The sequence below is a fragment of the Saccopteryx bilineata genome, chromosome 5 (assembly GCF_036850765.1).
Source record: "Saccopteryx bilineata isolate mSacBil1 chromosome 5, mSacBil1_pri_phased_curated, whole genome shotgun sequence".
Lineage (NCBI taxonomy): Eukaryota > Metazoa > Chordata > Mammalia > Chiroptera > Emballonuridae > Saccopteryx > Saccopteryx bilineata.
Genome location: NC_089494.1, coordinates 38,421,855 through 38,435,103, shown reverse-complemented (window position 1 = coordinate 38,435,103; position 13,249 = coordinate 38,421,855). Strand labels below are relative to the sequence as shown.

The window sequence follows — 13,249 nt, the reverse complement described above, 5'->3', positions numbered from 1 at the left end:
TCTCTCTCAAATCAATCTGTAAAATTTTAAAATAAATAAAAAGGTGAAACACAATGCTTTCTGTGGAAGCCTATTAAAGTAGATATGGACTAGAAAAACCTGAACATTTTGTTTTCTCATAGAAGGCATGATGAAATTTGTTTTTCAAATTTGGACACTACAGTTTATTTAAAACTTTCTAGACCCCCCCCCCTTTTTAACTTATTCATTTTAGAAGGGGGAGGGAGAGAGAGAGAGAGGAGGGGGAGAAGTAGAAAACATTAACTCCCATATGTGCCTAAAACCAGGCAAGCCTGGGGTTTTGAACTGGCGACCTCAGCACATTCTAAGTCAACGATTTATCCACTGTGCCACCATAGGTCAGACCTTATTTTTTTAAATTCATTTTAATAAAAACATGATTTAACCACAGAAATAAGTAAAACATAGTCAATTTTAAATGTGTTTGTTTCCCTAGTAGTATGTTTAAACAGAAAAATGATATATTATTTTCTAGGGTAAGAAGTACAACAGTAGGCAATTCTCAAGCTCTCAATGTTCATTTAAAAAATGAAACAAATTTCCCCCTCAGATTCTGGAACATATAGCCATCACTATCTCTTACCAGAATGTGTAATTGGCTTCTAGTAATTTTACCTTTAGCACTTTTTAATTTACCTTAAAAAAAAGTGCCGACTACAAAATAAAATGTAGCTTAGATGTCATAAAAACAGTAAGTTTGACTACCCATATAGAAAATGCTTGCCTGTTGCTGAATCACAAAAATGAAAGCTTTTTCGCCCAATTTGCATATTTGAGATGATCTGACAAAATGCAAGCTATATGGGATATACAAAAACACTTTGAGAGATGTCTGTCAAAATGAGGGATCACCCCCCAGAATAACTGAAAGAGGCACAAAGAGCCCATTAATATTAGTAACAAGAAACAGTTCATTCATATTAAGATGCCAAGGGGGAAAAACAAAAAGCACCAAGCACAAGTCAGAAATCAGGTCACCAGGACAGATGGCTGTTTACTATGAAATCACTTCTCATATGACTTACTTTAGCTAGAGCTCAGTAGGTGACAACAGGGATTTACTTTACCAATTAATGATTTGCAGGAGCTTTGCCAGATGAACAAACTAGTTCTAACAAAGATTCAGAATTGAGTACTTCCAAAAGTTTCTGAACTTTAGAGAGAACGGATACTTTTAACAGTTTTATCCTCCGAATCTCCAAAATGTCTCCCCAGATTAAACTATTAATATTATAGATGACTCAACCAGAAAATTCCTATATAGCTCTTGTTCTCCATTAAAAAAAAACAACACCTGACCAAGTGGTGGCACAGTGGATAGAGCATGGGACTGGGATGCGGAGGACTAAGGTTTGAGACCCCGAGGTCACCAGCTTGAGCGCGGGCTCATCTGGTTTGAGCAAAGCTCACCAGCTTGGGCCCTGGCCAGTTGGCTCAGTGGTAGAGCGTCGGCCTGGCGTGCGGGGGACCTGGGTTCAATTCCCGGCCAGGGCACATAGGAGAAGCGCCCATTTGCTTCTCCACCCCCCCCCCTTCCTCTCTGTCTCTCTCTTCCCCTCCCGCAGCCAAGGTTCCATTGGAGCAAAGATGGCCCGGGCGCTGAGAATGGCTCCTTGGCCTCTGCCCCAGGCGCTAGAGTGGCTCTGGTCTCCGCAGAGCGACGCCCCCTGGTGAGCAGAGCATCGCCCCTGGTGGGCATGCCGGGTGGATCCCGGTCGGGTGCATGCGGGAGTCTATCTCACTGTCTCTCCCCGTTTCCAGCTTCAGGAAAAAAAAAAAAAAAAAGCTCACCAGCTTGGACCCAAGGTTGCTGGTTCGAGCAAGGGGTTACTCGGTCTGCTGAAGGCCCATGGTCAGGGCACGTATGAGAAAGCAATCAATGAAAACTAAGGTGTCGTAACAAAAAAACTAATGACTGATGCTTCTCATCTCTCTCCGTTCCTGTCTGTTTGTCCCTAGCTATCCCTCTCTCTGTCTGTTAAAAAAAAAAAGCTTGACTCATATACTTTGTACTTACATCTTCAAGTTCAGTTGCAGCAATTGATGTCACATATCCAGCAAATCTGCTGTCACTTCCACCATATATTTCCTGGTCATAATAACCTGTAGAATCAAGGCCCACTCCTTGAGCTTCATCAAGCGCTGCCTTCTTGCCTTGAATTTCTCGAATCTGTGCTTCAATATCTGTAATAAAGTTAACACAGACTTGAATTTCATTTTCCAAAGAGCACTCAACACGATGCATTTTCCTGCTAGATATTACCAAAACACTTCTAAATACAGAAACTTAAAAATTATTATTATAACAAATTATACCCTGTAAGCCAAGGGGTTAGTAGAATATACTGATTTTCAATACATTTAATATATCTCCTCTACCTCAACAGACAATACTCACGTACAGAAAAAATGATTACAATTTAACTACAAATTACTGTTAAGAATGGTTGTTACCAAAGTTTATCACTGTTGAATTCTAAACCTTTCCCCAACTTAAAATATAATACTATGGATATTAATTAGGAACAAGAACAACATTCAAGGTTAAACTTAACACTACCACAAATGTAAAAATAGTACTTTGGAGAGTAGTTCTCAAACTTGAATGTGCAAACTGTCTACAGATTTTGTTAAAATGCAGTTTCTGCATTCCTAACACACTCCCAGGTGAGGTCCTAAACAGCTAGGGCCACACTCTGAATAGTAAAACAATAAAGGATAAAGTCTAAATTCTTAACCATGGAATTCAAGAGTTTCCCCACAATTCTGGTGCAACCCTTCTAACACGAGTTATATGTTTAAGGGTCTGAGATCTGGACTCAAAATACCTGCCTTCAAAGAAAGTTTTTCTTCTCTACTAATTAAAATATTATTTAAACTTCTGTGTCACAGTTTCCTAAAAGATAAAGTTTTATTTTAAAGAATTAAATGGCCCAAACTTTAAGGATTAAATGTCAACCATGGGTCTGACATTTAAAAGATGCATATTTGCTGAATGAAGTATCAACCCTTCTGAGTTGCATCCCAAACTTCTCAAATTTTTTTTTTTTAATAATATGGAACGCTTCACAAATTTGCGTGTCATCCTTGTGCAGGGGCCATGCTAATCTTCTCTGTATCGTTCCAATTTTTAGTATATGTGCTGCCAAAGCGAGCACCCAAACGTCTCAATTTTTAATTTTGTAAAAATTAGAAATCACTAAAACAATACAATGAACACCCACATACTTTTCATCTGTATTCATCAACTGTCTGTGTATGAGATAAAGCAATATATGTGTGTACCTATAACTTTCTAAAACCATTTAAAATTCCTAATATTTCAGCCTAATCAGGTGGTGGTGCCGTGGATAGAGTGCCGGGCCTGGGATGCTGAGGACCCAGATTCGAAACCCCAAGGTCACTGGCTTGATCATGGGATCTGACATGATCCCAAGGTTGCTGGCTCGGCTGGAGCCCCCTGGTCAAGGCAAATATGAGAAGCAATCAAAGAATTAAAGTTCCACAACTAAAAAAAATAAATCAAGTACCACAACTATGAGTTGATGCTCATCTTCTCCCTTCCTGACTCTCTCTCTCTTTAAAAAAAACACAAATAAAAGACTCCTTATATTTCGGCATGTATTTCCAGATCTAGGACATTCTCCTATATAAATAACCACAACTAATTTAACATTCTCAAGAAATTAAACCTTAATAATGTTATCATCTAATATATAATCTAGTTTCAAATCTACCCAACTGTGTTAGTAATCCTTTTCTAGATGTTCTCTTCTTTGAGCCACAATCCAAGAACCAGCTGAATTTAGTTATCATGTCCTTAGTCTCCTTCAAATATAGAGTAGTCTTCCAAGTTTTTAAGTCTTTCCTGACACCAGGTAACTTTAAACTACAAATCAATGTTTCATTTTCATTACCTAAATAATTACATAGTTGTGGAAAGAAGCAAAGTCTTTCCCTAGCCTAATAAAAAGATGTTTCCATTTTTGCTAGCTCATTACCTTCAACTAAATTAAAAAAGCTAATTTACTAGTTTGCAAGGACTCAAAACGAAAAAGATTCAAATGACCACCCACAGCCCCAGCTAAGGGAGCAAAAACCTCTGTAGCTCCTTACCACACCTGGTTTAAAAGCAGAAAATGTAGTAACAGTACCTACTCCAAGGCACAGCTGGGCAACATTTCCCTATAAGAGCAGGAGCAAGTCTCAGAAACTCAAAATAATGAATTAGGTTTATTACTTTAGCTTGTAATCAGATTCTTAAAGCGTGTCATGGAACCACCATCTCCAAGTTACTACTTTTTCCTGTGTTATCTCCCCTCAAAAAGGTTACAGCAACTCAGGCAGCCAGGGGCCTCTGCCATATTACTCACTAACACAAATATCCTTATTTGAGCTGTGTGGTTCATTTTACTTTCTCTGTTTGAAGCAATTTTCTTTCTTTAGTTTTAAATCCATATTTGCTTCCTTCCCCCACCCCACACCCCCATGTACACTTTTTCTCCTGGAAGACAGATCTTAGCAAAATTGGCTAAAAGGTGAGTAGAGATTTACTCTTTATTTTGTCCTTTATGAACATTTTCATTTCTGAAATGTTTGAGGCTTGGTTTATCGACCACAAGGTGTGTATATCACTTTTAAGTAAATAGGTTCTTTTAAAGGACAAATACTACCATCATCAGGATCCAGGCAGTAAACACAAATTGGTGAATTAGGCTAGCCAACTAGTCTGCAATCTCCCTTCTACAGCATCCACCACCTATAAGGCACCTATTATAAGAACAGACTCCAAAGCCTCATATACAGTAAATCAGAATCTCCAACATACGAGCAAGTTTCTGCATTAATAACACCCCCAAAACTTGTACTTGGCCCTCCAACACTCAATTTCCAGTCCCAGTCCACCTTTACCAAATTTCCAATTTCAAACTTCATTTTACACTTTTTCCCCTAGCTCACATACTAAGTAAATAACAGGAAATGGATACTGTTTCACAAAAAGTGCATCATACCATATACAATCTCATCGGGCAGCTTGCCCCCCCAATACATAAGACAGCTTATTTTCCTTCTGAAGAATTTTCCCTAAGTTTGCAGCAGCTAGTCCTTTATTTGAGTAACACAATTATTCAAGAATTACCATCATCTACTAAATTCTACATACTGATTTTATGCATTTACTGATTAGCAAGTCTAATTATAAAGATATACAAACTATTGAATTAGTGTTTGTATAGTCTAGGTCAGTGGTCCCCAACCTTTTTTGGGCCACAGACCGGTTTAATGTCAGAAAATATTTTCATGGACCGGCCTTTAGGGTGGGACAAATAAATGTATCACGTGTATCAAGAGTGAGTCTTAGACGGATGTAACAAGAGGGAATCTGGTCATTTTTAAAAAATAAAACATCGTTCAGACTTAAATATAAATAAAACGAAAAAAATGTAAGTTATTTATTCTTTCTCTCCGGACCGGTACTGCTCCGCGGCCCAGGGGGTTGGGGACCACTGGTCTAGGTACATCATGAGTGGATTCCTATTAAATCAAAATTTAGCAAGCTAGCTCAGTGTCCTCTGGAGCTAGGCAGCTGTTTGTAGTTAATTTTGAGGGGACTTCATTATACAGGTTATGAATAGTTCTATGTTCCTACGGAAACCAGGTATATCCTGTTTCTGTATCTGCCTGATACTATGGATAAAAAGTGCGTTTTGTTTATGTATTGTAAACTACAGCACATTTACACAAACATGTTATCCACAAAATTCAGACAACAAATCTCACAAAACTTAGCAGTTACACAAATGAGATTAAAAAATAGAATATTCAGATTTAATAAAATGTGCCAAAATACTAAATATAACACTCAAATACTTATGAACAAAGGTATCATTAATTCATAAATAAGGTATTTTTGTGGCTAAAATGTTTCATTTGAAAAATAAAATTTGTACAGCAAATATAGCAATTAAGAATGGAAGAGCTGGGCAATGATTACATTTTGTTACATCTTTTTCCTACCCTTTTCTGCATGTTACACTATTTCTTAATAAAAAGGTACTTCAAACCTGTAGAAGTCATTGAAAGTAATTTCCCAAATTTTTCTCTCACCTATTCATTACAGCAATGGTTTAAAAAAATTCCACAACTTCAAATTTTATAAACATTTTACATCTCTGGGAAAGACAAAAGTTATCTTCTAAATCTAACACTAAATTATACCTGCTGGTTGGTATGCAGGTATCTCTGTACGTTCTTAAACATGAACTGACTAAAATTGAGCAAATAAATAATTGTTGACAAATGATGAATGCATAAGATTTGTTGGCAAGTATGAGAAAGAAATGAGGCCCTGGCCAGTTAGCTCAGTCGGTTAAGAGGGTTGTCCAGAAACAATAAGGTTGCAGGTTCAATCCCAGATGAGGGCACACAAGGGAAGCAACCAAAAAATGCACAACTGAGTGGAAAAAACAAATGCTTCCCTTCCCCCTCCTGCCTCTCCTTTCCTCTCTCTGTTTTTCAAAAAATCAGTAAAAATTAAGCCCTAGCCAGATGCTCAGCTGGCTGGAGTGCTGCCCTGGAGTATGGAGGTTGTCAGTTCGATTCCTCACTGGGCATATATAGGAGCAGCTTGATGTTCTGGTCTCTCTCTCTCCCCCTGCCTCTCTCAAAAAAAAAAAAAAAAAAAAAAGCAAAAAAACATACCAAAAAACAACAACAGAGGCCCAAAATATGAAATAAAAGACATTAGGAGGCACAGAAAGGAAATGATTTTGCTAATTTTTCCCTACTTCAGTTCTGATCAACAAAAATCTTCTCTTACCACCTAATAAATTTAGACTTCCTACAGTTGAGACATTCAGATGAAAGATAAAGAAAAATGGATACTCTTTGCTAGTGACTGACTACGCAGGAGACTTTTTTTCAATCTTTACATTTCAGAGGTGAGGTACACATTGAACAGGGTGCAGATAAAACGATACATCTGAGATTTGCTTCAAAGTAACAGGAAGGGTAGTGTACAGACTAAACAAAAAGGTTTGTAACTGCTGAAGCTAGGTGAGGGGTGCAACATTTGTTTATATGTATTTTCAGTGCTCAATAAAAAATTCTAAAAAAATTTAAGCATGGTTTTCTTAAGCTTCACCTTTTTTTCTCATTCTTGGTTCTTCTAGCCACTCTAAACCAAGGCCTCTGACCTCAACACAAAAGAAAATGAAAGTTCTCTCTTCTTTGAAATGGAGTCTTCTGCTACACATAAACAAACATTTTAGCTCTTCTGAACTATCTTTAACCTCAAAAGTTCCAACTCTCCTGAATCTTTGTCATTTTTTTTCTTTTCTGGTTTTACTAATTTTGTTAATTAGGTAGTATAAAATCTTCTAAATGTTAAGATATAAACATACATTCTAAAACTAAATTTGCTCCAATGATCTATAAGGGGGAAAAAATCATTATTCAACTAAAACTTCCTTTTTTTAGAGGACAATTCTGACCTTAGGAATATTTTCAACAATCAGAGAAAAAAATCTTTCCTTAGAAGACATATTAAGTGTGAATTAATAAATTTGTGAGCAAGTCCATTTGAAGTCTTTTTTGTTGTGTTGTTTAAATGTTTATTAATTTTAGAGAAAGAAGGGGGAGAGGGGGGAGGGGGGGACATCAATCTGTTCCTGTATGCGCCCTGACTGGGGACTGAACCAGCAACCTCTGTGCTTTGGGACGGTGCTCTAACCAACCAAGCTATCTGGCCAGGGCCAAAATCTTGATTCATTCAAGAAATGATTTACATTTTCATTTACTTAAAAATTACTATATTACTTTTAAATCAGAAATGTGATGTTAAAATTACAATTTTCTGACAGATACATCAAATGTTTTATCTGGGACTTGAGTTGGCCATCATAAGCTAGAACTGGGGAGGGGAGTCTTTGAAAAGATGAACAAAATTTACCTGTCTGCATTTTTAAACTTAAGGCCTAAATAAACTCTGAGATTAATCACAACTGGTTACACCTTATTCAACCAAATTCTGTGCCTTTTATTTCTATGCCTTGGATATCACTAAGTCTAGCTTGTAGCATATCCTCCTCCTTGATGTGCTTTTATTCCACATTTTAAATTTGGATTATTTGCAATCTTTTAATCACTGTTCATTGCATGTTACAGAGTCACTGCCTCTGAATGCTAATCACTCACTGCCACCTTTTAGTCTGGTCCATAAATGTCACCTACTCTTTACCAGCCTGAAGCAAGTGGTGAGTAAGGATTTCTCAAATATGTAACTTCTAAAAGACATCCAGAAAAACATCCCAAATCTCAGCCATTTCCTTAAACAAAACCCCAAATAGTACTAACCATAATATAAATTATTTTACTAACTACTACAAATATCAATTTCTAAATTAACTCCTGATTAATACTCATTAAATAAAATCCTAGCCTGACCAGGTGGTGGTGCAGTGGATGGAGCGTCGGACTGGGATGCGGAGGACCCAGGTTCGAGACCCTGAGGCTCATCTGGTTTGAGCAAAAAGCTCACCAGCCTGGACCCAAGGTTGCTGGCTTGAGCAAGGGGTTACTCGATCTGCTGTAGCCCCACGGTTAAGGCACACTTGGGAAAGCAATCAATGAACAATTAAAGTGCCACAATGAAAAACTGATGATTAATGCTTCTCATCTCTCTCTGTTCTTGTCTGTCTATCCCTATCTATCCCTCTGTCTCTGTAAAAAATAATAAATAAATAAATAAGGTCTAAAAAAATAAAATCCTAAATAATTCTAAAGGAAAAACCCTTTTCAAATTTTTTAAGCAACTTTTCCTTTTTACTTTTACTAGCAACATTTATACTACAAGTCTACAGAAGTCTACAAAGCAATAACTATCTCAACACAGGAAAATAAAAATCTCAGAAGATGCAGAAAAATAACTATTTTAGCCATTCTGCAAGCAAATTAGGGGGAAAAAACCAGCAACATTATTTAGTATAAGATTACATAATCTTCTTTAAGGAACATGATGATAGACAAGTCTACATTAAAAATTAAACACGTAGGGGGGAAAAAATTAAACATGTAGGGCCTGGCCGGTTGGCTCAGCGGTAGAGCATTGGCCCAGTGTGTGGAAATCCTGGGTTCAATTCCCGGTCAGGGCACACAGGAGAAACGCCCATCTGCTTCCCCATCCTTCCTTCTCTCCTCTCTTTCCCTCTTGCAGCCAAGGCTCCACTGGAGCAAGTTGGCCCAGGAGCTGAGGATGGCTCAGTGGCCTCCACCTCAGGTGCTAGAATGACTCTAGTTGCAAAGGAGCAACAGCCCAGATGGGCAGAGCATCGCCCCCTCGTGGGCATGCCAGCGTGGAGTCTGCCTCTCTGCCTCCCTGCTTCTCACTTCAGAAAAATACAAAAAAGAAAAAAAAAATTAAACATGTTATTACACATTTAAAAAGTGGCCCCACATTCAAGTCCTTCTCAAACGCTTAAGGAAGAATGGTTGCTCTGATTCCCTTTAAATCATCCTGGCCACTACAACCAACGACCTTCCTAAAACACAGAAATAACTTGTAACCTAAGAGGAGGAGTCATTTCCATAGTCACTGGAAAGCCAAGTGAATGTACCTCAGCATTCAAAGCCTTCCCTTGTTTGATGCTAACATTTCTTCAGCTCAGGTTTCCAATATACGTGCTACTTCCCACTTATCTCAGCCAAACAGATGTATCCAAACCCAGTTCATTGTTCAAATGTCAGTTTAAGTCCTCCTTTCTGTAAAACTTTTAATACTTCCAGTACAAATTAATCTCCAAATAAATGTTGATAAAATATTCAGCACCCATTATGCACCAGATACTGGGGATACAAAGGTACAGTTCCAGCTCTTGCACATTAACAATCTCAAAATGAAAGAAAAAACCTCAACACAATATTTTAAGCAATATAATAAAGATCTATAGTGCTGTTGTAACTAGCATTAAAAAAACACACAAAAAAATAAACAACGAAACTAATTCTGCTCCAGATTATCAGAGATGGCTTAAAAAGTGAAAACAGAGCTGGGCCATGAAGGACTACCAATTTTTCCAGGAAAATGACAGTAAGGGAGCAAGAAACTCTAAAGATTCTATGTACTTCTACTAAACATTTATCACCTTCAATCATAAACTCCATTGAGGTAAACAGTGTCTTATACACGGTGCCCAGATGTTAAACTGAATGTTCCTAATACTTTCTTTACAGCATCAGTTAATTTACATTGATAAAGCATAACCCTAAATAAAATATCAATTTTGGCCAATAAATTTCAATCTTCTATAGCCCAAATATTTTAACTGGGTTTCTAAAATGCAGTAAGAGAACTTGGATTTCCTATCCATAAGTACCTTATGATGAAGATACCAATAAACAAGTAATCAAAACCATAAAATGTCCCAAATGAATAATCTCTGGAGTGAACAAAAACAGTAACATCTTTAAATTTTCTAATTATTTTGCAAAAGGTATTGTTGAGATAGTTTAAAGATAGAAAAATAAGTGCCTATACACATTTCTGGGTTAAAACAGTGTTTATTAAATACCTAACAATAAGAATATTCAAGTCACCATCAACTCATTAGCATGTTTCATAAACTGCAGAAGGCTGGATTTCAGTTCCTGTGGGTGACACAACTATTCAATGTCATTCACATTCTAGTCCTAATCAATCTTTCCAGATTCATCAATATTTTTCCTGCCACAGCCCCCTACTATACATTTCTCGAGACCCTGCCTGGTTACAAGACATTCTCTCCAACTCAAATATCCTCCCCTAATTTAAAACGGATGATCCTGTTAGACCCGGGAAAAGTCATCTTTTCTATGAAATAGCTCTACACATAAATTAGTCACTGTTGCCCAGGTTCCCAGTACATATTGCTTATACTTCTATTTAAGCATTCATTTGCCTCATAAAAAAACGAAAATGTATACACGTTTCCCCATTAGACTGTAAAACTTTTGATGGCCTCTTAGTCCTTATTACCCCTCACAGAATAAAATCCAGCCAGGCACCTAGAAACGACATGTTTGAAATGAAAGTGACTCTCTTGAAAGCCTCGTCTTTGATGGAAATTTCATATTGCAAGTCAGAAAGCTCCAATTTCTCATGTCTCGTCTTTTCTAAAAGCGACTCTTGTTTCCTGTCATTTACAGATACTCCCTAAGGGATTTCAGCCTATTCCCAACGTTTTTCTAATTTTGTATACTCCCTATTCCATAAAACGATCAACAACCTCGAAAGCACCGTCCATTAACAAAATTAAGGTGTCTTTCCCCCTTCCAATAACCAATCTCCAAGGAAAAAGATTATACTAAAAGTAATGAAGGGAGGAAAAAACATCAGATTTCATTACCAAATCATTTCATACCAAAAAAGTTATACGCCTAAGAACATAAATTAGCCAAGGTTAAGAGTAATGGGCCTCGGTTTGAGTAAATTCGACTCAGGGCTGCCTGAAAAGCAGCTGCGGTATTTCAGTGTTTTTCTGACTCTCCCATGCACAAACTATATCGACGAGAGATGATATAGAGACAAGTGAGACTTGGCTCCCACATCCTTTTCCCGGTCACCTGCCCTAAAATCCTCCTTAGGGAGCCGTTTGAACAAGGCCGTCCGGTTAGAGAAGAGAAGCAATCCAGAAGCAGCAGCACCCAAACACGGAACAAAGCGCCTGTCGGGGGTGTAAAAGTAGGACGCCATTACGCGGGGCAGTGGCCTGCGCCGCTGGCGCGGAGGCGGCTACCGGGCCCTCCAGCCGGGCTCGACCCCCACAGAAGAAACCGCATGAAGAGGCAGAAACCGATTAAGACAAAATTTTAGCAGGCTCGGCAGTGGAAAAGACACTTAACTAGTGCAAGACCGCTTACCTTCGTGAGTCTTGGCAATCTTCGCCATTTTGTCCACTCGAACACACAGACGGAACTGGTGCTCCCCAGAATTTCCGCTCGTCGCCGCTGCCACGGAGAAAAATAGCTGTGGGCAGCTTTCTGCGCATGTGCCAAGCGGGAGCGCGCTCCGTCGGATGACACGTGACAAAGCAGCTACCTAGAAGAGATAGAGAGGTGCATTGTGGGTAGGAGGAGGGGCCAGGATTAGGCCGGGAGGTGGTTATCGTGGTGATCCAGGAAAGGATGGCTTTAAAGCACAATGCTTTTAAGTGAGTAACTTTGAGGTAGAGGAAAGTAGATTACACAAGGATAGTTAACAACGGTCACTGTAAAGAACAACGCTTTCAGCGCTGGGAGAGACCTCAGACCTATCCCTTCTCCAAATTCACGGAAAGGGGTCTGGGGATCAGACAAAAGCTTTCCTTAGCATCTTTTCAGCTGTTGGAATGCTTAGTTATGGAAAAAGTCACCACGCATTAATTCAAAGTCATTTTAAAAAATAGTAATTTCTTGGCCCTCGCCGGTTGGCTCAGCGGTAGAGCGTCGGCCTGGCGTGCGGGGGATCCGGGTTCGATTCCCGGCCAGGGCACACAGGAGAAGCGCCCATTTGCTTCTCCACTCCCCCCCCCCCTCCTCCTTCCTCTCTGTCTCTCTCTTCCCCTCCCGCAGCCAAGGCTCCATTGGAGCAAGGATGGCCCGGGCGCTGGAGATGGCTCCTTGGCCTCTGCCCCAGGCTCTAGAGTGGCTCTGATCGGGGCAGAGCATCGCCCCTGGTGGGAGTGCCGGGTGGATCCCAGTCAGGCGCATGCGGGAGTCTGTCTGACTGTCTCTCCCCGTTTCCACCTTCAGAAAAATACAAATAATAATAATAATAATTTCTTATCATTTGGGTAGGAGTTTTGTTTACAACATATTCCCACTTTTGAACCTCACAAATATCCCAGTGAAGTGAGCAGATTGTTGCTAGTCCCATTTTAAATGAGAAAAACCAGCCAGGGGGTATATATAAAATTTGCAAGGACACAGTTATTAAACAGGAACTTCGCCACCCGTTTGAAGCCTTTTAATTTTATAGGTTCTCAGAAAACACTGATAAAATGTCTCTCAATCCTAAACGCCATTCCTAAACCAGGAATAGGGCAGTCTTTCTCCCCCTATACATCAATTATACTATCATAACCTTGTACTGTCACTCTGGCCTTGGACCTTGGAGTTGAAAAAGAACAAAAGTTTCAGAACGGAATTTAGTACAGGAAGTAGCCTAGGATAACAGGAATCAAGTTTAGAGCCATAACAGAAAACAGTGTACCTA

At 39.0% G+C, this 13,249-nt stretch overlaps 1 protein-coding gene and 1 non-coding gene across 3 annotated transcripts in view; both read right to left on the bottom strand.

The window, feature by feature from the left end:
* The window catches only part of SF3B1 (splicing factor 3b subunit 1), a 79,085-nt gene that overhangs the window by 30,574 nt on the left and 35,262 nt on the right, over nt 1-13,249 (bottom strand). For both annotated transcript variants that reach the window (XM_066232744.1, XM_066232743.1), the window contains exons 2-3: nt 11,917-12,094; nt 2,039-2,205 (exon numbers count right to left, since the gene is read on the bottom strand). In XM_066232744.1, the coding sequence (XP_066088841.1) occupies nt 2,039-2,205; nt 11,917-11,944 (195 nt within the window). In that variant the 5' untranslated portion in view covers nt 11,945-12,094. The remainder of the gene's footprint in view (nt 1-2,038; nt 2,206-11,916; nt 12,095-13,249) is intronic.
* Nucleotides 3,072-3,179, bottom strand: LOC136307084 (U6 spliceosomal RNA). Its single transcript, XR_010725775.1, has one exon. It is a non-coding gene; the product is annotated as a U6 spliceosomal RNA (small nuclear RNA).